Raw genomic sequence first — 24,149 nt, 5'->3', positions numbered from 1 at the left:
GATTTTTAAGGCCCTCTGCAATCTGCCCTTGTCCCCACCTCTCCCTGGAGCCTCTCACCTTCCCAGGCACGCAGCGGAGGTCTGTGTGTCCTTGCCCAGGCTCCCACCCTACTTTCCTATTTCTAATAATGCTGCCTTGTCACCCAGAATTCCTTGCCCCTTACTTCTCTCTTCATCCACAAGGTATGCATCATTTTAGGCCCCATTCAGAGGTTATCTCCTTCAGGAAAGAGTCCCTCATCCCCAGAGAAGATATTCTTTGGGAATATCCTTTCTATACATCTCTTAGGCATTTACCTTTTTGTTTCCTGAGCTAAAGGTATTCATATACCTGTCTTCTCTCTTCTTCCAGGCTGGGATCTCCCTGAGGGCAGCATCTGGTGCGCTATTATTCTGATAATTTCTAACGCCTTGCCACACCCTCCACCCCCCAAATCCTTTATATACATAAAATCCCCTGAAAAATTTTTTGAACAAAGCTTGTACTTCCAATTAGTAACCACACATCAGATTAGAAGGGGCAGAGAGAGCATACAGAGGCTAGAAGTGAAACGTCGTAATATACTGAAAGATGATTTTGCAAAATTGTAGCATCTGTTATATGCAGGACCCTGTGTTAGAGGCTGCAGAGTAGAAAGAAAAGTTAGAATTGCTTCTGACATAGAAGTTTACCACATTGCAAGTGGAGTAGGATAAGCACATTTGATCAGTGTTTGTGGAGCCAGTGAATAAATGCCCAACTGCAAAGCAAGCAGATTGTGATCAGCCATCAGAGTGAGGCCCAGTGCTCAGGGGATGCAAAAGAAGAAGGGCTTGTCTCCATGGGAAGATGGGGAAAGGCTACTGGAATATAGGCATTTGAGACGGATATAGATATTTCACTAAATAAAGAGAGTGAATATGTTACGAGTTGAGTTTATTCTCCGTTCTTATCCGCACAGAAACAAAGAAATGAAAGGCAGAGACACAATAGTGAAGCAGAGTGAAAGTTTCATTTGAATACACTCCACGGGAGGAGTGGGCTAGCAGTGCCTCTGTAACGGACAGGGAGGTCCCTCTATACAGCCCTCCCTCTCAGTGAGCACATCATTTCCCCTGCTGAGGTGTGATTTGGGCAGTTCTTAGTTCCATTCGATTGTACCCCGGTTGAGCTATGGTTAGGGAGGAAGTTATCTCCTTGCAAAGCCTTTGGGACCCACTACATGGGTAGAGTCTGGGTGACATTTTCTTTGAACCTTATGTTCCCCTTTTCCAGCTGCTCATGTCTGTCTTTCTACCTAACATTCCTAGCAGATAGAAACCATGAGAGAAGAGGATTCAGGGGGTAGTGGTGAGAAGCGGCTTTGAAGAAAACAAGCCAGATCGCAAGGGGTTAAGGGTGAATTTGGTCCACTTTTCTGAGTTCTCTACTCTGGCTGCTCATTAGAATCAGCTGGGGGCACTTCCTGAAGAATACCCAGACTTGGCCCACATACCCAGAGATTCTCAGTTGGACTGGAGTGGGGGCCTAGGTATCAGTATCTTTTTAAGCTTTTAAGTGTATTTTTAATTAAAAAGTTTTCCCACCACAAAACCAACTCTGTGATTATTTCTAATTATACAACTGTGAAAATTTGGACAAGCCATAAAAGTATATAACAGAACTTAAAACTTAAAAATCACTTGAAACCTCACTGCTCTGGGATAATTTTCCACCAATAGGACCATATCATGATTGTTGATTTTCATTAGGGTGGCTACCTGACAAATGAAGTCTTGTTGGGGAAGCAGATGCTTCTCTCCTCTTTCCCTCTCCACCCACCTCAGTCACTCCAAATCCAAGGTACCAAGTCGGGGAGTTTCCTACCATGTTTATGCTTATATAATCTTACATAAATACGTATGGAGTGGGATTACTCATTATTGCTTTTACAAAAATGGGATGTATTGTATTCACTTCCCTGTATATTGTTTTTCTCATTAAAAAATGTATTAGATACATTATCTAACATGCTTTTTTTCTTTGAACAAGTTAGTTCTCTATTTTCTTGTTGTTTGTTGTGCTTTGGATTCTGACCAATAGAAACAGTGCTACAACCAATATTCTGCATATCCCCCTGGGGCTTTGGCTAAAGTAGACCAAACTCCCAGGACAGAGATTGTTCCTAGTGGGGAAGGTGTTTCTTTTCTTCTGTTTGTCTCATTTTTTGTTACACATTCAACCATTTGATGATACTGTCCATTTTTTAAATTTGAGGTAAAACTTGCAGTGAAATGTACAGATCTTGTGTACAGTTTGTTGAGTTTCTATCAGTGTATACATTTATCTTGACAAATGTATGCATTCATGTATATACCCCCAAACATTTTCATCACTCTAGAAAGTTCTCTGGTGCCTTCTTTCAAGCTGTCTCTACTCTCTCATAGGCAACCACAGTTCCAATTTGTCTCACCACGGAGTAGTTTTGCCTGTTCTTGAACTTTGTCTAAATGGAGTCATACAGTTTGGTGTCTGACGTATTTTGCTCAGCATAATGTTTTTGATATTCACCCATGATTTTGTGTTCATCAGATGTTTGGGCTTTTTTTTTTCTTGCACAGCAGTATTTCACTGTATAAAAATATCATAATTTGTTTTACCCATTCTCCTGTTGATAGGCATTTGAGTTGTTTTCAGTACAGGGGTATTATGAACAAAGCATTTTTGTATAGTTGTGGGGTTTTTTGTGATCCTGTTTTCATTTCTCTCAAGTAAAATGTGTGGGCATGGAATTGCTGGTCATGGTGTAAATGTATGTCTCACTTTATAAGAAACTGCTAACTGGTTTTCCAAGGTGGTTAGGGAATAAGTATTTTTAATTTAAAAAGTGTGGCCACTTCCTTAAATAAAGGGCTTCAACACACATTTCTATGGGTGACCCATTAACAGCAATAAGGGCTTCTCTCTGGTGGGGCCACAGTGAGAGCTCATCATTACTTTAACCTGCAGTTCCCAATTGCTAAGACTGGCATTGTCATTTTTTAAAAGCTTCCCAGAAGATTCTAATGGGCAGCTAGGGTTGAGAGTCATAATTGGATGATTAAGGGAGGAAGGAGAGGATCTGACAGCATCAGGTCATAGTAGCAAGGTTGAAGGTTGGATGTTTTCCTTTAGGACTGTGGAGACTTGAGCAGTCATTTTTGTTTGCAGATGTTTAAAGAGATGGAAGGGAAGTTAGAATAAGTTTTCAGAAATGTTGTTCAGAGATGGATTAAGAAGGGAGATGAAGCATCAGGAGCAAGGTGAACAAGGAACACAAGTTCACAGTTGCCTAGTGTTCTTTTGTACAGAGCTTCAGGGCTTCTTGATTCAGCTGGGCAAAGTAAATGATATTCATTATTATTTGAATAATGACTAAAGGTTCAAAAAGTCTTGTTTAAAGGGATTAACCTGCACCCATACGGCAGATTCTTCCATCCAGGCTGGCTCTCCCCCAAAGTTCCAGACAGCTGAGGTTTCCATGTACCTGGGTGTCCAGTATTGTGTGAATAATGCAGCCCTGGTTTCTCTCTTAACTGAATGCCTTGTGTAAAGAATGGACTTGTGTGGGGAGTATTCTGTAACATGACACCTGGTATTACCTTAGGTAAGATCTTGAGGCTCACACAAGTACCAGAAATAGAAGTTGCACTGTGTCATGTTGAAAAAAGTGGGCTTGATTCCTTTTTGGGGGAGAAGAATCTGTCCTTCTTTACATGAGCAGAATGGAGACACGAGCAGCATGTACCACCTCTACTAGCTGCTTATATGTTACTATTAAATAGTGCTGTTAATATTCAAACAGGAAATTCTTGGCTGGAGATGTTAAAGGAGGAAGCCCTTTGGGAGTAATATTTACCTGCTGACTTAGCCCAGTGTAAGAACTATTGTTAATTATGGAAGAGGGTCCAGGAGGAACCGGTGATCCTTGGGAGGAAATAAAAGGTGCCAGCTGCCTAGACCCTGCCTAGAGAAACTATCTAAAGGGCCACAGCCATTTTCCTTTGGAAAGTAAGAATCTAGTGTAGACATCAGTAGGAGGATGGACCTTCAAAACTGAGACAATGGCAGAAAAATCAAATACAAACAGCCTTGTGCCGTTGGGTGTGTGGGGTTATGGATGTTGGTGTGGGACATTGTTGAGAGAATCTCTGTGGACAAACCAGGGAAGGACAGCAACCAAGTGAAAATGAATTGATAGAGATTATGGAGTCCATCGAGGTGACTCTGCTTGAAACTGGCAGCAGGATTGTTTGTATAGAGGCAGAATTTATATCAAAATCTGGGCATCAGTGTTTGATATAATAATGTATCCCTTTCATTATGGTTTAAGGACAAAGAATAAAAAATGTTATAGAATCTGTGGAATTCTGGAAGAAGCAAAACTAATCTATGTGGAAAAAAATCAAAAAAGTAGTTGCCTTTAGGAGGGTGGGGGCAAGGATTGATGGGGAAGGGGCATGAGGGTATTTTCTCCCTCGGTGATATGTTCTCAGGGTATGCATTGCTCAAAATCCCTCGAATGGTGTGCTTAAGATTTGCATACATAAATTTTTTGTGTGTATGTAAATTTCACCTCAAAAGAAAGAGAAAAACAAACAAAAAATGTTGTATAATCAAGTAGTGGAATTTTTTTCCCCTTAGCTTCCTAGTCAACTTGTATTATAGGGAACTAAGTTTTCTCCTAATTTGGAAAAATACCAATGAAGTTTATTACTATGTCTAGAGGATAATCCAGAATCTTAATAAGAGAAAAGACTTTTTCGGTTAAGTGACTAAAACATTGCAGATGTTCATTCTTAAAGATTTCTGAAGAATTTTGCAGCTAGAAAAATGTCTAATTAACTAACTTAACAAGTATGAAAGAGGTGTGGCCTGTCTTTTTTAGCCAAAATAGAGCAGCCAACTTCAACAGCTCAAGCAGCAGAGCAAGTAAGAATAAATCTCTGCTCTCAAATGGGTCTTATTAGTCCAAATCAGGTCTTACATATTTTCATAACTTGACCCAAGGGAAACTTGGAAAAGTGACCAAAAGTTTGCAGATCATCTCACTAAAAGCATATGAGATTACTTATCACTGATGTTTTCACGTCAAATAAAGAAAACTTCTTCTAGAACCTATGACCACATGGAAGATGTAAACTAAGAGATGTCTTTAGGACTTACATGGCTAAGGGCTACTGTTCACCAAATATACCCTGTGTTTCTTACAAGCACATGGTAATGAATTTCCTTGCTCTCTTGGAGTTAGTGGGGCCATAGGATTTGTTTTGGCAATGAAATGTGAGCTGAAGTGATGAGTGCCATTTCTGGGAGGAGATTTAAACTGGAGTTTTTGGATTTAGCAAGTAAAAACACAGAGCACCTAATTAAATTTGAATTTCAAATAAACAGCTGATAGTGTTTTACTATAAACATGTCTTATGCAATATTTAGGACATAATTGTACCTAAAAAATGATCTGTTGTTTATCTGGATTCAAATTTAACTAAGGCATCTTGTATTTCTTCCAGCAACCCTACTTTAAGTGCCCATGTGCATTTCATCACATGTTCTCCATCTCTCTGGCATAGTGACCATCTATCCTGAGATGGTAGATGCTCCACTAACCTGGGTTCCTAAAGGAACATGATGAGCAGAGCCTTCTGCAGAGTGGCATGTAACATATTCAAGAAATAACCTTGTAGGTTAAGCCACTGAAATTTAGGGTCTGGCTGTTACCACAACATACCGTAGCCTCTCCTGACTGATACAGGATCCTGCCTGCCATGGAACTCGACCATATCTCATTCTATAGGATTGGTGCTGCATGGTGTCACCTGGGTATTTATTCTTAATAATTTATTATTCTGTCATTTCTTCCTTAAGGTGGACTTAGGTGAAGGCAAGATTTGCTTCTGTTGTGAAGAATTTCAACCAGCCAAATGCACAGACAAAGAGAATGCCTTGAAGCTCTTTCCAGTTCAGCCTTGTAGTGCTGTTCACCTTCTACTTAAGGTACCCTGGAAGGGTTCCACCTCCCACTGATAAATATGCTATAGAGCCACCAGAGAGGGCAAAGTTACTGGAAACAGTCCTACTCTGTTACCTCCTTCAAGCAGTTACGCTGCTGAAAGCAAATGTGAACGGCCCCCGATCCGTGGCCCAGAGGTGGGAACGAGTGCAGGGAAAACCACAGGTGACCGGTTGTCTCTTAAATTGTGAATGGATGGCTGTCTGTGTTTGAGAATGATAACAAATTCAAAAATGTAAAGGATCCCCAAGTATTTACATGTATATGTATGTACATATATTTATATACATACATACACACATATAAACACAGGTCTGCAGAAGATATGTAGCTACACATACATGATGGAGCTTTGAGCAAAACCTCAAGTTACATGCCCATTTGTCACGGTGCTGACACTCCTTTGTTCACTTATATGAGTCCTGTGCGTGGCTGAGTGCTGCCATTTCAGGACACAGACTTAGGAGAGATACTAGCCAGAAAATACAAGGGCTATTTGAGCACACTGCCTTTTGTTTAATAAGCAGCAGCTGTAATAAGCAAAAGAGATGGAAAACAAATGATACTGTTGAAGAGAAATACAAAATTCACCTTAATTAGAGAACTAGACAAAATTGAATTAGATAAAAATTAGGTAAGAACTATGAGCTCTGTGAGTGGCAAGATCAGGTGGTGATTCCTGAGGTATTAGCTTTTTTTGGATAGTCCACCACTGACAGCTTGCTTTAGATCTCTATTTTGGCTTAAGTTTTTGTGGGGAGGAGGAATCTCTAAGCAAAGACAGAGAAGCTGCCAGCTCCCTGGGTTGTGTAGGATGTAAAAATGGCCTTCTTTCTTTGGCTTCTGGATTTTTGATGGCTGAGTCACCCCCAAACTTTCTGAGTCAGGACTTTGCTTGGGGAAAGCCCTGCTAAGCTGCCGGGCCTGTGCTAACAGAAACTTTTAGAATTACCTTTGCTGCTATTTTGAGATATGTGTCTAAAGGAGAGACACCCTGTTTACACTCAGGTTGGCCTGCCCCCTGTGTTGTCCTAGTTGGGTGCCCAGGACAGCTCCTGAAATAGAACCAATGGCCACAAATCAAGCAGCATGCTCTCAGGATGGGAGGCTGTGGGCGGGCGAGATAGGGAACTGCTGTCACCGAGGATACCAACTTCAAAAGAGGATCTCGGTGCTGTCCTGGAAGGAACATTTCCAGTCAGTATTCTGAAGCTTACAAAAAGAAGTATTGTAATACCAGGTTTTCTGGGACAGGAAGCTTCTACAATAAATTTTTAAATTCAGAAGTATACACGAGTGCATGAGTCTTAATAATAGCCAGCATTTATTAGCACTTAACATCATCGAAGTCCTTTACATGTATTTTCTCATGAAAATTGTCTTACTGAGACACTATTTTTATTACTTTAGAAGTTTTTATATTGCATCCTGCTCATCAACTTTGAAGTGCTCCATTGTGTCATTGTTTCCTTGTTCCAGAAAGTCCTTTTTGCTCTGTGTGCCTTGAATGCCCTGACCACTACTGTTTGCTTGGTGGCAGCTGCCCTTCGCTACCTCCAGATATTTGCAGCCCGGAGATCCTGCATCGTAAGTCCGTGCACGGTGACACCGTGGTAGTGCTTCTGCTGATCCTGCCCACGGGCCTTTGTGTGTAATCCATGGCTTGTCTCCCTGGGCCTTTGTAGTAAAGGCTGTTGACTACCCGAGGTGTTGTCTTACTAGGATGAATCTCAGATTTCTGCAGACGAGGTGGAAGAGCATGGACGCATCCCGGACCCTGAGGACTTTGTGCCCCCAGTGCCTCCCCCTTCCTACTTCGCCACGTTGTACTCGTGCACACCCTGGATGAGCCGCAGGTACCTTCCTGAGTCCTTACCCTCTCTGGGGTGCCCTCTGTTTCAAAGATGAAGGGTCTCTAGGACCAACACCACAAGCTTTGGCTTCTCTTCAAAATCTAGACAGATTGTGTTATTTTTCAGGATTTTCTGTGTTCTCCCCCCCCACTCATTTGCTTTCTTTTTTGTCTGATAAGCTGCATGAAATCAAAGAAAAGTCAAACCTAGACCTAAGGATATACATTTTCTATTTCAATTAGCTTCCTGGGAAAACTGACACCCAGTGAGATAACTGCTATAATTTGACGTGATTGGGCGCTGCCGTTGCCCCGGAAACGCTCTCAGGTCAAATCGATTCTCATTAGAACACCATAAGCAGGTCCCCAAATCATGAAATTCTTCCTAGCCATTAAAAAAGATGAATTATTAATTACATTTCCCTGGCCTAGAAAAAATAGACACCATGCTTATCTTTCTTTTCAAATTTAGCTCAAAATTTGATTGACTTTCTTAAATCTCAAGAATTATTTGTAGAATGGAATGCTGCATACATTCCAGAGGTTTTTAGTTGTTAGTGACTTCTTAATTTGTTAGTGACTTCTTAAATTGTATCCCTTTAAAGAATGGCTTCATTTTTTCATTCAACAAACATCTAGTCAGTCATCTGCCCTTACTAGTCACTGTGCTGGGTTATTGAAATTCAAAATGAATTATATCCATACCCTCCGCTGTCAAGGAGTTCACAGTTTAGGTCATTAAAAGTGAATGTTGGAAGGATCACAAAAGGACTGAAAGACATTTTGAGTGCACAGAGGAGGACCACCTAACCTGGAATGGAAAATGGGTTGAAGAGAGCTTGCAGGACAAGTCAGCCAGTCAGGGCTAGCTTCTTGGTCTAGGTGATTCTTAGGGTGAACTTAAAGGATAAGCAAGCCTATATTAAAGCTTCCAGAAGAAAACCTGAATTCTACAAGAAAGACTAGTGGCCATAGCTTGATATTCAGAGGGCCAGGAATTTCTACTTTTCTTATCCATGAGGTACATGTGGATAGTTGTCAAACAGATTTGGTTGGGGTTTTTGGAAATCCATTTTCTAATGCTCAGGACAGCCATGTGACTTTGACGCAGGTTGCCAGTGGGATCTGCCACCCAGACTCTTACTGTTCTTTTCAATGGGGTATCTTCCTGACTTGTCCCTCCAAGTCAAACCTAAACCCCCACCCCAATGCCAGGAAGAGGTAGAGATGATCACAAAGCTGGAGGGGATACCAACTGGGTGGAGAGATAGCCTGGGGTCAACATGGGGGACAGTTCAGCCTCACTGTTGTTCTGGGAGTGGTGTACTGGAATTTCAGAGTTTCAGAGGCCAGGACAGCTTCCCTAGCTTTTTAGGAAATAAGCCAAGACTTACATGGGCTAGAGAGACATAGCGGCAAATCACAGTCTTTGTGTTCCATAGTGACACACTGGCTAAAACCATAGCCCAATCTTGGGCTCTCTGCAGAGGGCTCGTTGGAGGACAATAAAAATGCCTGTTATTCATGGTCAGGAAGAGAAATATCCTCTTCAGGAAGAAGAACTGCTGGGCTCTCTGGGGTTGTGGGTGAGCACTTGGTTGACCTAAGAGAAGGCAACAGACAGATTTAATTTCCTGCAGTGGCAGAAAGGGAAAGTGACTCATGCGGGTGTAGGAGTCATGCTATCGGCCATGTGTCCTGGAGACCCCCCCCACCTTCCTTTCCCCTCTCTCTCTTTTCTCTTCTCTGCTCATCCATACTAATGCTTATTAGTGTGGGTATTTCCATTCTTTGAGGATCTGAGTGCCTCCCTGGATTTGTCCTTTTGAGTCCTGAGACAGCTTCTGGACAAATCCAGGTTGAAGAAGACAGGCAACCTTCTCATCCAGGGTCTTACCATTTAGAACTTTCTGAAAGGAACATGGAGAAGCAAAACAGCCTTGTGAGAAAGAAGACAGCTGCTCAGCCTGGAGTGTATACCTGGAGCCTTAGATCATATCTCGAGCGGCAAACACCCTCATTTCCTGAAATTCTACCAATATCAGAGAGCAATCATCTTTCCTTTTTTAAAATGGCTGAATTTTAGATACGTAGACTCTCAAAAATATTTTTAAATTTGACCAACTTTGCTAGATTGTCGGTATAAATCAACTTTATAGACACCAGCTGTTCAACCCCAATTGGTAATTTTCTTTCTTGTAGGCAGGCAGTCAAGAATATTAATAAGTGTTTTCATTCATATTTCCACAACCAGTATGTTGAAGAGTTTTCACACAACAGAGGCTCTCCATTCCCTGTAAGGTATTATGACCTCTCGGAAGAGGTTTTTTTTAATTTGTATAAATACAACCCTTCATCATTGGGATATCCTTGAGAAAGGGCTTCTCAAGTTACTGTCATAAACAGAAGTCTGACTGCAGTCAAGGCTTCTGTGCACAGATGGGTCATGTGCTTTGTGGATCGATTTGAAAGGACAGGAGGGGGCTGTGTGCCCCACTACCCCAGGGAGTCCCCCATTCTCAGAAACTGGCTGGAGCCAGGAGACAAAAAGGGGAGTCTCCAGCCAATTTTGTGCCTGTGGACCTGGTTGCACTGTGGGGATGTTACAGGTTCCAGAAAACTGAAGATGGAGGGGGTGGGAGCCAGGTGGACATGGGCATTTCCCAGGGGTGAACACAGCAAAACCCACCCATTTCCATTCCTGATGACCTTCAAAACCTAAACTCAGGTGGGGCTGTGTTGTGCTGGCGCTTGACTCGAGCTTAGCTGTCGTGTAGGGTGCCCCTGCCACACTGCACCCTCTGCAGGCAGTGACCCTACCACCTTGTGCCCAGCGGGAGGACACAGGTTTTCCAGGACAGGGGAAGGTTTTCTTGGTCAAGGGTACATTAGTTGCTGCCTCACCCTTGGGTGGGTTCTCGAGTCCTATTTGTGGCATCAAAGTAGAGCATACTTTGCACGATCTCTTTGGGTTTCCTGTTCATCTTCAGTGCTCAAGAGCATGAAGTTGTGAAGGTTTCCTGGAGCCTTTGGGATAAACTTGAAAAAGCCCAGGCTGTGGACTCTCTTAAAAGGGTGATCCTGGCTGGATCTCTTACCATTTCTGAGCCTCAGTTTCCTCATTCACCTGCATCATCACAGGGCTGCTAAGCAGATTCTCATCACCTCCAAAAAGACCCATGAAGCAGTGACTCCCCACTCTCCCCACCCCATAGCCCCAGGCAGCCACTAATCTGTTTCTATCTCTTTGGATTGTTAGCTTTGTAACTAGTGGATTTAAAAGGAATAATGATACTGCCTTTATACTTGTCACTTGCCTAAGGAACTCTGGGCACTCCATCAGAGCAGCTTAGATTCTTCTCCTGCTGGACCAGGAGACTGGCATAGAGGGTGAGTGGGTTTCCCTAGAAACAAAGGTCAATATGCAGGAGCCACTACTGTCAGATGGCCAGTCTATAGAACATGCTTCCTGATGCCAAGATGCTCTTCCTAGGATGGGTGCTCCTGATGTTATTCCACTGCCACATATCTATGGAGCACGAATCAAAGGCATGGAAGTGTTCTGTCCTCTGGACCCCCCACCTCCATATGAAGCTGTGGTGCACCAGACGGACCAGGAGCAGGTCCTGCCAGAGGGTTCCTCTTTGGTATGTTAAGTGCAAGTGGGAAAAGCAGTATGTTGCACAGAGAACAGTGGGAGATGGTGCCCTGCAGATCTTTTTTAAGTTCACTGGGGTAGAAATGGGGGTTGAGTTGGATATTGATTAATAACCCTCTTTTTCTTCTTGTGATGCAGGGATCTGCTTTCCAAGTGCCAGAAAGATCAGAAGATGCCACAAGTCTGTTGGAACCGCCAATCTGCACACCAGTGACTCAAGGTAATAAATACTTATCACTGCCCAAACTCATGATTCAGTAGATTAAAACATGATAAAATAATGATCTGTGTGATATTTTCTTGGAGGTCAGATATATTGGATCAAATGGTTCCAGCTACATCCTTCTTTTCAGATATAAATATATTGTCAATGTTTAGAGCTTACAAGTGGGAGATAATATGTGAACAGGAGTAAAGATATCCTCAGAATCTTTTATGAATAACCAGACTAATTATCAGGGACATAGGAAATGGACTGCAAAGTTTAATTTGGCATTTCTGTTTTCCAACCTAAGATTTTCCTTCTACTGTTAAAATAAGATGGGCTCTTTTAAAGGGAAAAAAGAGTTTCATTTATTTCAGGGTGACTTGCTGTGAGATTGCACCGTCACTTACCACCTAGGGTCCAGGCCATGCTGCTTTAACGTGCAGTGAATTCTGATTCTGAGTCCCGCATGACATACTAGAGTCAGTTTACATTTATCCTTGTAATTTAAAGGAACATTGTTACAGCTTTTTTCTCTTCGGAGAGTTTTTAAATGGCCCAGAGGATTGTCCACTGGGACAAAACTGCAAATGGTGATAAATAATGGATCAAGGTCAGCTATTTGGGCTGAAGGTAATTTTTCAGCAGCAGCAGTGCCATTTGGAATGGGTTTCTGTTCCATTCACCTTCCTTCTTAAGTAGAATTATGCAGCAATGTTCCATTTCCTAAGTATGTTTATAATTCTTCCATGTCTTTAAAAAGTTTCCTGGACCACAACTCAGGCTCCTAAGTAATGTGATTTTTATTTTCCTGAGCAGAAGTCATCCACTCTAGAGTGGTTCTACTGATTCATTTAGTGGCCACTGGCTCTTTCTCTTGGCCTTGCAGGAGTTTCACAGTCTGGCCTGCAGTCTGGGCCATGCAGAAACCTTCTCTGCCTGCATTGGTCTGCAGCCCACAGGGCAGGCCCCTCACATGTGCAGGTATTAGCACCCACACAGGCCCACCCTGAATTGGCTGACTCTGTAAAATGGCTAGGCACTTCCCCAGGCTGCACCAGCATGCTTCACTGGAGAAGACTCAAAGCATCATTAGGAAAAACTAACATGGTGGCAAGGCTTCTTTATTTTGCTCTTGGATTTCAAGTGTTTTGTTTGTTTATTTGAGGTGTGGAGGGGAGGCGTGGGGAGGCAGTGTTTCTCATAGTGCTGGAAAGTAGAACTTACCAGGCCCGCAGCCTAAGCACATGTTGACTGTTTCCCTGCCCTGGCAGGTTTGGGCTCATGGGTGTTTCCTGCCCACCACTTTGAAGGCTGCAGCTGGTGAAATAATTTGTTTCTCCTCTTTAAAAAACAAATCAGGTAGGGACATTCCTAACACACCTGGAGAAGAAAGCGCATCCATATCAGTTCCCAACTCTAACCAGCCACATCCTCCGTGGAGCCAGAAAGCCCTCCAGCCCCTGAGGACAAGATCGAAGAGCGACCCTGTGCTCCATCATTCTGCGGAGAGAGGTGATGCCATTCCCTAAGCTCTTTGCGGAGCACTGTGCATGTTTGCTGGAAGGTTCCTGGTGAAAGCAGGTGGCCCCAGCCACCCCGAGCCTGGTAGTTCAAGAGGTATCTTGAAGGAGGTTAAGAGGTCTTGGGAAAATAAGGCATTTTACATGCACATCAGGAATATACATCTGCTATACCTTTTAAGGCTGGTGGGATTTTTTTTTTCTTTTTAAGTCATCATCAAAAGCATTTGGGTGCCTGTTATACTGTGCTGGGAACTGCACGAGAGAAATAATGCTGGCCTTGTTCTAGTATAACTTCTATGTGCTCACAGAAACTTGGGAACAAAGTTCTCTCAAGGAAAAAGCCAAAGGGGTGTATTTTTTTACCCTCTTCCTATTATTTAGTGTTAGTTATCTTTTTACTGTATTGGAGTAGATTGAATTATTTCAATCTGACCTTGTTTTAAGAACTTTAGATAGAGTGGAACTCACACTCTATCCCTCTCTCTCTCTCTCTCTATCTTGGGTCTGTGTATAGATGCTATTTGAGTAATTACAAATTTAAAAAATTCTTTTAATTAACATTGAATCTTTTTAGGAATCTATGAGTACTTGACCATCTCCAAACATTTCTTCATTGTAGAAAATTGTAAAAAATAAAGGAAATAAAGGAAGAAAATGAAAATCTTCTGCAATGCCACCAGCATTGGCCTCTTGCGGTGACCTGCTCTGACAAGTGGCCTGTGCTATCCTCAAGCTCCGGGCAAATACTACTCTCTCTTTGCAAACCCTCCCACTGCTCTTTCCAGGGCCCTGTGTCACCCCTGTACTGTCCTGGTTCTGTCCCTCTGACAGCCTGTGTTGTCTGCCACAGCTCTGGACTGACCATGTGGGAGCCAGAGGGAACACTCCTCTCCTCTCCACAGTGGCTTCCGAGGGGGACAGGGCCTCTGCAGTCCCTGCAGGCCTACACCCTGGCCCCTCAGCACCCCAGACCCATCTTCACCATGGGGCTCTACCCTTCCTGGCAAGCTGAGGACTCAAGCCAGCCTCCTGCCAGTCTCAGCAGGAACCTGGCTGTCTGCACAGCTTAGCGAGACCCTCCCAGAAGCCTGCCCCATTCTGCAGCACTGCAGGGGCGAGGACAACACGCGTTTACCTGTCAGAGCCCTCCCTTAAGGGAGGGACCAGGTTGCCTTCGAGGGACTCTGTCTCAGGCAGTGTCTGTGGGGAGCGTTCCTGGAGCCCCCAGCTCTGACATGCATGTGGCAGCCTGGGAGCACAGCCGCTAACCCACTTGGAGCTGCAAAGTGAAAGGACTGTCTCCTTCCTCTACCTGTTCCCCGTCCCCCTGCTTCTCTTCTCCCCCAATATCTAAAGGCCTGCTTTGCAGGCCTTCCCTGACTGAAATCTCCAGGGTGGTGTACACTGAAGGCTCCTGGCTGGCTTACGAACACATGGAAGCCAGGACTGAGTTTCACTTCATCCGCCTGACAGTGCCATTGTGTTCCACTGGCCCTTCTGCCCCCGCTGGTGTCTGCAGTGTGAACATCGGAGCCCACGGTGGATCTCCCAGGCCTGCCTTGGCTTCCGGAATGATGTGCAATTTTTCTACACCTAGATGTCTCTTTCTGTAGTAGCCGTAGAGCTCCCCGACAGCCATGGTGTGAGCGCCGGTAATGCTAGTCAGTGCAGTGCTCCCGAGGATGTTTAGGATGAAGGTACAGAGTGAACAGAGCTTTCCGTCCACCCCACAAGTCTTGTCTCTCCTCAGCCTCTCTTTAAGTGGCCCCTTCATCCCCCCACTTGGAGCATTCTTTCATCAGTCAGCCACGGTTTTTCTGCCTGCCCCATCCAGCCTCATCCGTTGGTCATGACCCCATGAAACCACGGCTTCACTATGGTTTGCCTTCTGGATGCTTTTCTCCATCACCTGTCTTTACGTTGGTGGTTGTGTTTTATGTGGCACAATAAAATGTTTTGGAGACATCGTATTGGAACTACAGTTCAGGGAATAAGCTTGTCTCATAGCTGTTGGGTTTTTTTCTTTTTTTCCCCTCTTCCTTCTGCAAGATGTGCATGGTTGTCAGCATTTGTTACGTGCTTTCTGTGCTGAGTCAAGTGGTCTGTGCTGTTCTGGGCACAGGCGTGTTGCAGGTGTGTTCACGGGGGCGTGGCCAATGGGCATGTGTCGTTTGTCTCTGCCCACAGCTGCCCCGGTGCTCAGCTGCGAAGCCGCAACTCAGACTGAGGGCAAACCCGATCTGGCTGAGGTGACCTTGAGGAGAGGTTTGAGATCCAGAGCTTTGAGATGCAGACCACAGTCCTTAATAGATTACAAATCTTACATGGACACCAAGCTGCTGGTGGCGCGGTTCCTGGAGCAGTCCTCCTGCAGTATGACCCCGGACATCCACGAACTCGTAGAAAACATTAAGTCTGTCTTGAAGTCTGACGAGGAGCACATGGAGGAAGCCATCACCAGCGCCAGTTTCCTGGAACAGGTAGTTTCATTATTAGTATCAGGAATGAATCAGATAACCTGTTTCTATAACAGCTGAAGCAGCTTCTCAGGTTTTCTGTCCAAGGCACAGGGAATTCAAGGTCACTGCACCAAGGGAAATGGGGTTAGGAAGTCTCTGGAGGGGCGGAGAGGAAATGGAGCACTTTCTTTTCAGGTAAGTAGCTTTTCCGCAGCTTTCTTAGCCCAAGGAAAGAGAAAACAGTTTTTCTGTGATGTGGAAGCAGGGCTGTGAAAAGAAAAGGGCACAACTCGAGAATAAAAGTGAAACGGGTCCGGGCACTGTGGAGCACGTCTGAGATTAGGTTTCCTAGGTTGAGAGTTTCCCTTCATGCAGCATGTTTTTCTCCCTTTGACAAAGATGGATATACATGAATTTTAATATTGGCAAGATTCTGGGAGCTGTTCCCATTCCCATGAAATGTTTGGCAAGATGCCTAAGTCAATAGGACTTAAAGGAATAAACGCCTCTTCCTTCCCATAGATTAAAAAGTACATGGCAATCCCCTAAACCAAAGTTGCCCAGTGAAAAGCTAAAATTGTACATGTAACATAATCCACCAGGGTATCAGATTTCTCATCTTTAGAGTGAAGGGTTGGACAACATCATCCAATGAGATCTCTGAATGAGAGGAATTTCCCTCTGATGAGACCTGGGGGTGGGCACTGCTTTAATTACCCACCTCTTTTGTAGGTCTTTACTTTGTTGCCTCATGTATGTGGGTGCTTGTCATAGACCTCAGTGCACAATGGCTCATGGGTGTTACCTGTGTGCATTAAGTGACAACCCCCCCACCTCAAATACTTCTTGAGTTGAATTTGGCTGATTAAATGTCTTTACCAGCTACGGGATCCTAGGTAAGTTTTTTAGGCAGATTGAATAAATCCCTTCTCACTTACCTTTCTGTTCCCCCTTTCTGCATGCTGGCTTCAAGCCAAATTCTCTCCCAGTCCCTCGGGGGACCCAGGGTAGCAGAAAGAAATCTGATTACTCACCTGAAGAGGTGCAGGAACTGTGGCCCCTCTACTCTGCTTTCTAACAGAGCGGGCAGCCAGTGGCCCTGGGTCAGGCTCCAGTTAGTAGCGTGCGGAGAGAGATTTACCTCTTCCTGTCCCTGGTCTACCACCAGAGGTTCCCTCCCCCACCCCCTGTCTTTTCACAGTAGCCCAATAAGCAGGAACAAGCATTTGGAGCCACTTGTCGAAGGCTGCCAAGCTCCAGTGAGATAAGAGCTAGAGTATCCCGCAAGCTGTTGGTCTGGATCTTCTGCAGCCTTGCTCCCTGGAAGATAGCTTTGGGTGAAAGACCAAGCACTCACAGTTTAACAGATGAGATCACTACAAATGTTCGCTGGGTCTTAGTGCTGGGATTTTTGCAGTAGACTCTGTGCCATCTGCTTGGGGCCTTGCAGGACTGGACCCCAGTGGTGAGGGATCATAACAGCACCTCCTCCCCAGACAGAAGGAGGCCGGGACAAGGGGAAGGGGAGCTTTTCTTTCTGACTCCCCAGCTTCACACATTTTGACTTTCCTGAGTACTACTAGAATAGCAGTATCAAAACCACTTGTCCTAACTTACATTTAACAATAATTGACATCTATGAATGCTGGAATTTTCTTCTTAATCAGGAAACAAAGGTGGGCCTTAAAGACAAGTATAATAATAGCATGTTAGCAAAATTTAGTGTCCTAATTTTGGGGGGATTAACCTTTTAATAACCTTAAAATCTCGGAACAGTACAAACTAAAGGTCATCCCAGTGATTGTTCTGTGATGTTAGGTGATAATAAAGCACCTGGGTCTTTCTCATGGTGCTAACGGTACTATAGCTCATGTAGCCATAACTGCGATTCAAAAGAATTACATGTACTGCACAGTTCTCCACTCATCAATCCCAGCTGGATAAGGATTTTCCCGTATTTTTGCCATTTCTACAAACTAAGTGGTATTATGATATATTTAAAGTTATGTATATGCTACATTGCAAGATCTAGCACTAGAACCATTGTTAAGAGTTTTTACAAATAAACTGACCTAGTTTTTATGTTGTTACATTTTTTATAGAAGAGTTTTCGGTTTAGTTAGAAGCACCATTGGTTTTGGTGGTTGACATTTTATAAACTCATTATCTGGCCACAGTGCAGGCAATTGGTTATCAAGTTTCCATGTACATCGGTGTCACCTGGGCTCTTGTTAAATGCAGAGGTGGTCCCACGCCACTCCAGACTCACGTCGGCATTGCCGTTGGGGCACTGGCACCCGAGTTTCTGACGGGCTCCCCTCCCCTCTGGTAAGGTGCGGATCTCAGTGAGAGGCACTGGCCCAGACCAGGAAACCTGGGAAAAAGTGATGAGAAGAGTGTTAAATATAAAGCCAGAAACTGCAACAGACAAATCAGTGAAGTGAGGCAGGTTTACAAAGGAGACAATAGAAAATGTGGGGAATTTCTTAGGAACTTGAGAAAAGAGGCAAGACATATATCTGGACTTCCAGGTGGGTTTCACTTTGGGAAAACACCCTTCTTCCCTTTCCAGAGCAACTAAATTAACATTACATGGCTTGGGTATGGGAGGCAGGGCAGGGGACCGCGTGGTGAAGCTTAACCTCTCTCACCCTCTTCGTTCTCCCAAAGATAATGGCCCCTTTGCAGCCCAGCGCTTGCAGGGCCCACGCGCAGCCCTCGCGGAGGCAGCCCGGCCTGCTGCACCTGCGGAGCTGCGGAGACCTGAGCACCTTTGTCCCGGCGGGGAGGCCAAGAGCCAAGAGGAGGCCCCGGCGAGCGGAGGCCGAGCGGCCGCACAGCCTCATCGGTGTCATCCGAGAGACCGTCCTGTGAACCTGCAGGGCCAGGCTCCCGCATCGCTGGGAAAGCAGGAAGGAGGCAGCCGTGCGCTGGAGGGGAAGGATGCCCTTGCTCCTCGCGGCTTCCTGGCTGGGGTTGAGCTTCCCCTCGTGAGCTCCCCTGAAGGCGGGCATTTGGGAGGACATTCGTGCCTGCTCTTTGGCCCCCTTCCTGCTGATTGAGGGCAGTCAAGGATGCTTGAGCAGCTCCTGGAAGGCTCATCTGGCTTCTGGACGCCCCCACTGCCATGAAGGCAGTGTCTCTCTGGCCTCTACCGGGTCACATACCCGCTGTGGGCAGAAACCGGGCTAATGAGTCTTTGCCCACCGCACCCCGCCATGGCTCACTTCCTGGCCGGTTCTCTCCCTCCTTGAAGGACAGGCCTGTGGTTCCAGACCCTGCAGCCGTTCGCACTTGGCACGGAAGTGGGGTGATTAACCTCCATGTTCTGCAATCGTCAGCCTCATTTTAGGTCACCCTCAAATCACGCTCTTTAGGAAAAACAGGAAACTTTTTCAGTGACAAATTGTAATGAAAGATAGGGAGAGCTCTTGTTGATTACATTTATTCCTGCCTGCAAAACTAGACTGCTAAGACAGAACTGAGAATAAAAATGTTTACATTAGACCTCTGGGCTCGGTGTAGGCATTTGTGTACCTGTAGGGGCCAAGCCTTACCTTAGGAAGGGTTTGGAGCTTGGAGCACTGGTAGTCAGGTGGTCAGGTCCAGGTAGGTCACCAAACCAGTTTAATCCTGAAGGCACCCAACCCCTGTGGGTAACAATGTGTCTGTCATTCAAGCAGCACTTGGCTATATGGCCTAATGGAGCTGCCTTCTATAGGGGCCATAAGCAAACAGTAAAGTGATTGCTGATTGAGGATTAATCCTGAGAAGGAAGAAGTGCAGATGTCCCTGGCTCCAAGCCAGCAGGCCACACTGGAGCAGAGGTGGAATGAGGAAGAGGGAAGACCGTTTGGAGGTGCCCAGCTGGGGTGAAAAGTGGCTGTGGGAGCAGAGCTGGAAATGAGGACAAGTGGGGGGCCATCAAGGCAGAGTTGGCCCACCTTCCCATTTGTGGAGGAGGTTTATAGGGGCTCCCAGTGTCTCTGTTCTCATCTGCCAACCCCAGGCACTGAAATCCTGTGCAAGTGAGTGTCTTTCCATTTCCCCAGAAGTCCTCCCTGTCAGCTCCATAGCTGTGCATTGGGGGTTGGCCGGCTTCCCTGTGCTCTTTGAGGGTCTCTTGTGTGTTCGTTACAAGCCCCCTGCCACCCCCAGAGCCCAGTCTGGTTGCTTTTTCCTCTTCTGCTGCTGTTTGTTCCCAGCCTGGTGTTTCCCGGTGAGGCCCAGCTGGCCAGCATGCTCCTCCCTCAGGGAGGATAGGACTGGCCTTACCCAATTCAGGCAAACTGGCCTTTCTTGCCTTTCTAGGTTTGCATTTTCCCCCCCAACTCTTGGAGGACATTACAGGCTGGTTTTTACAGTCTCGCCAGTGAGTGTTTGCGTCTGGTTGGCGGGATTTCCCCAAGACTCATTCTTTGCATGTCCCACCTAATGGTGAGGTTTGGGGCAGGCTCCACGGCCTCTACCTGCATGAGGCTGCTCATATTTACCAAAAGAACCAGACATTTGCTGAACAGCCACACTGGCTGGACTGTCACTCCCCTTCCTGCAGAGGAGGAAACAGGCTCAGAGCTAGGAACAGAGCAGCTGCCAGAAAGCAGTACCTCTGATTCCCGGCCCAGGGTCGCTGGTGCAGCTCAAAGCTTCTCCAACTATTTGGGGTGAAGGGCCAGTTTTTCCCCCCTACAATCTGTCATGGACCAAAAACTTTTGTAAATGGTAATGAACTGACTGAAAACTCTGAGTTGGCTTGGGCTGCTATAATAGCACACCTAGCCTGCGTGGCTTAAAAAACAGAAACATGTATTTCTTTCAGTTCTAAAGGCCGGAAGTCCAGGATCAAGGTGCTGGCAGATTCATTGTCTGGTAAGAACAGCCACATGGTGGGGAGAGAGAGCTCTGGGCTCTTGCTCTCCCTTTTATAAGGGGAACCATGGGGGCTGTACCCTCATGACTTCATCTAAACCCAATTATCTGCCAAAGGTCCCACTTCCAGATAAGGCTTCAACATATGGATTTTATGGGGACATAAGGACTGCTTTACCAGGAAAACAAAAATATAATAATAAAGACATATAAATTACAATCCTTTTATTAAATAGAATTATTTTTAGTACAGTTTTAAAGCAAAATTGAGCAGAAAGTACAGAGATGTCCCATACCTGCTCCCCCACATGAGCAGTCGACGCAGTCATGAACATCCCCACCAGTGGTGCATTTGTTACAACTGGCGAACCTACACTGATGCATCATTATCACCCTAAGTCCGTAGTTTGCATTTGGGTTCACTCTTGGTGGTGTGCATTCTGTAGGTTTGGACAGATATATAATGATATGTATCTACCATTATAGTATCACGCGGAGCGGTTTCTCTGCTCTAAACCTCCTCTGCACACTGTTTATTCATCCCTCTCACCCCTCCTCCTCTGGCAACCACTGATCTGTTTACTTTCTCCATAGTTTTGCCTTTTCCAGAATGTCATACAGTTGGAGTCATACAGTACGGAGTCTCTTCAGACTGGCTTCTTTCACTTAGTAATATGCATTTAAGGTTCCTCCATGTCTTTTCCTGACTTGCTGGCTCATTCAAACCCCTTTGTAAGTTGTTAAAGTCAATAGTCTTACTCAATAGTCATACTAGTACTCTATCAAAGTTAACATTTCAAAACACCCTTATTTTCTGAATTTGCTCTTGTTAGGGACCAAGAGCAAGGGATTCTTGGCCCAGATCTGTGACCTACACTCTGAGGGTCCCACTCCAGTCTGAGCCTGTTTTGTGCCTAGGCCCAGGGGACACTGATGAATACCAGGGTCAGATGTGGGGGTACATCCCCATTTCCCTCTGCACTCAGGTGACTCCTAGGGCTTCGGAGAGACTGAGGCTGCCCTCACAGAGCAGTGCACACCATGAGGTCCAAGGTTCTGGCAGTCCCGCAGGATTAGGGGGAGCTGGCAGAGGAAAGAGGCAGCTGTTGCCACCACCCAGGGGAGTAGGAATGCGGGAAGCATTGCAAGGGAGCACATCTCCACTCCCACCCCCCAGGCACAGCAGGATGCAGGCGGGAACAACGAGGGGGCCGGGCTAGGGCATCTTGTGTACTGATTTTCCTCTCTGGGACCTCTACAAGAGAAGCCAAGTCTGGGGCCCAAAGTCACTACATTTCTTCTATTTCTCTCTCTCTGCAGGAGCCTTTATCTTCTCCTTTATCCAGCAGGTATTTATTGAGCTACAGAGCATCAGGCAGCCAGCCAGGTGCTGAGGAGAGAATGCTGAGCAGGGTGAGGGGGACAGACAGAAAAAATATACAAATAATAAACGCAAAGTTATATTTCTCTTAGCTGCTGCTGCACTGCTCCCAGGCCCCAAGCTGGGGAGGACTGGACCCTCTCTTGGTTGACTTTGAAGACCAAAGGTCATGAGTCTGATTTATCAGAGGCTTGGTTTGAAGGCATCCCTTATCCCTGGTTGTGAATGTCCCAGGGTGAAGCTCTGTGGACCTGGGTATGTGACGCAGGCTGTCTCCATCTTGTGGCTGTTAAAGAAAAGTTACTCATGACACCTGCTAAAGAAGGTAGGAAAGATTCTCTTGAAGCAGGAACTACTCCAATGGGGTTTTGCAGTAGGGGAGTGAGATCAAGGCTGAATACAATAAGGAGCAGTGCCAAGGAGTAGGGTTGGGGCCAGTGGGTTGAAGATGACTAAGAGGAAATGTCAGAGCTTGGGGAATTGCTGCCAGACCAACTCAGCAGCACTCTTGCTGAAGGTAGACCAAGGTGATCAGATACCAAGGGTGGGGGGTGAGGAATTTGATCAGATACTGAGGGGGACGAGATACGAAGGGTTTAATTTCCTAAACTGACTCAGCAGATTCTTGCTAACGCTGGACTGAGCAGGCCTGGGACAGAGCCCAGTGTAGGGGCCTGGTCAGAAAGAGGACTCAGAGGACCAGACTCAAGTTTGGCCAAGGAGTCTTTGTCAGAATTCGATGAGTACCTCCCCTCTGAGTGGGGCCCTCTGGCTGCACCATGTCCCTGGCCTGTATTGTCTCAGCAGGAACAATCTTTTTTTCCAACAGCTGGCAGGATCCTTTATGTTTGCCCTATCAAAGGAGCTAGGGCCCAAATTCTGGATGAATCATCGTTCTTCTCTTGCAAAGTGGCTGTGGGTCTCAGGTATTTGGAGACTTTCCCAATATTTTTAGATACCGAGCATGAATTTTGACCCAAAAGGAGCATTTCGTAGTGGGGTGGGGATACACATCAGGTAGGAGAGGATCCAAGCAAGAAGAGTTGCTGGAATGGAATTACTTAGTTCTGGAGAGAGAGCTGTTCCTTTCACTGCTCCATATCTGCTTGGTGGGAGCAAGCAGGTTTTCAGCAATAATCATAAACCACAAGATCAGAGGTGTCAGGGATGGAGGACTGCCCCCCTGTTTTATTGATGAGGAGCCCAATGTCCAGAGAGGTAAACTGGTTTGCTGAAGATCACATAGCCTACAGATGTCAGAATGCTTGAACTTTACCTGTGTCTTCTGCCTTCTGTCATAATAGATTTTTCTTCCCTGCACTGCAGCAGCATGGAACTGTGGGAAGGTAAAGGAAACACACCACAGGAACTTGTAAGGAATTGAAACATTAATTACAGTATATCACTTAAAAATAGTTATAATGACTAACATTTATTGTGAGGCCTTCAGAGCTGTCTTACTAACTTAGTTCAGGTAATCTTCACAATAACCTTCACAAGCCGCCAGTTCTCATGACTTGATTTCTCTTGTCTAATTGCATTGTCTGATTATCTCTAGTACATGTTGAAAAGTAGTGGAGATAGTGGACATTTTTTCTTTGTTCCTGATCTTAGACAAAATGCCTCTCTGATGCTTCCCCATTAAATAAGATATTAGCTTTAGGATGAAAATATATACATTCTATCTTGTTAAGAGAGTATACCTCAGTTCTTAAGTTCTTCAGTGGCTTTCCTTTTTTTTTCTTATTGTGAAGCAGTATTGAATTTTTCTCAGCATCTATGGAGATAATCATATGCTTTTTGCTCTTAGATTTGTTAATGTGGACAATGATATTAGTGGATTTCTAAAAGTGAACCAACATTGCAATATTGAATAAATACCACTTATTCATAATATATTATTTTCTTAATGTGATATTAGATTCATTCTGTTTGCTAATATTTTACTAAGAAATTTTACAGTGATATTTATGAATATTACTGGTGGTATATTTCTTTATACTGTATTAGTTCAGCTATCAATGTTATATTTGCTTCATAAAACAAATTAGAAAGTTTCCCTTTCTTTTCAATGCTGTGGAATATTTTATAGAGCATTGGGTTGTCTAGTCTTTGAAAGTATGGTAGAATTTCTTGTGAAAGTATCTGGGGTCTGGTGCTTTTGTGTGGGATGGTTCCTTAATAAATT

At 45.0% G+C, this 24,149-nt stretch overlaps 1 protein-coding gene across 4 annotated transcripts in view; it reads left to right on the top strand.

The window, feature by feature from the left end:
- Positions 1-19,218, top strand: part of ENTREP1 (endosomal transmembrane epsin interactor 1) — a 54,902-nt gene extending 35,684 nt beyond the window's left edge. The window contains exons 4-11 of one of the 4 annotated variants that reach the window (XM_036920195.2): positions 5,867-5,995; positions 7,491-7,598; positions 7,734-7,867; positions 11,357-11,486; positions 11,660-11,741; positions 13,089-13,241; positions 15,440-15,732; positions 18,382-19,218. In XM_036920195.2, the coding sequence (XP_036776090.2) occupies positions 5,867-5,995; positions 7,491-7,598; positions 7,734-7,867; positions 11,357-11,486; positions 11,660-11,741; positions 13,089-13,241; positions 15,440-15,732; positions 18,382-18,585 (1,233 nt within the window). In that variant the 3' untranslated portion in view covers positions 18,586-19,218. Of the gene's footprint in view, positions 1-5,866; positions 5,996-7,490; positions 7,599-7,733; positions 7,868-11,356; positions 11,511-11,659; positions 11,742-13,088; positions 13,242-15,439; positions 15,733-18,381 lie in introns of all 4 variants that reach the window. The other 3 variants (XM_057498591.1, XM_036920198.2, XM_057498592.1) reach the window with 3 other exon arrangements.
- The last annotated feature ends 4,931 nt before the right edge of the window (positions 19,219-24,149 follow it).

This window comes from Manis pentadactyla, chromosome 3 (assembly GCF_030020395.1).
Source record: "Manis pentadactyla isolate mManPen7 chromosome 3, mManPen7.hap1, whole genome shotgun sequence".
Lineage (NCBI taxonomy): Eukaryota > Metazoa > Chordata > Mammalia > Pholidota > Manidae > Manis > Manis pentadactyla.
This window is presented reverse-complemented; position numbering and strand designations above follow the sequence as displayed.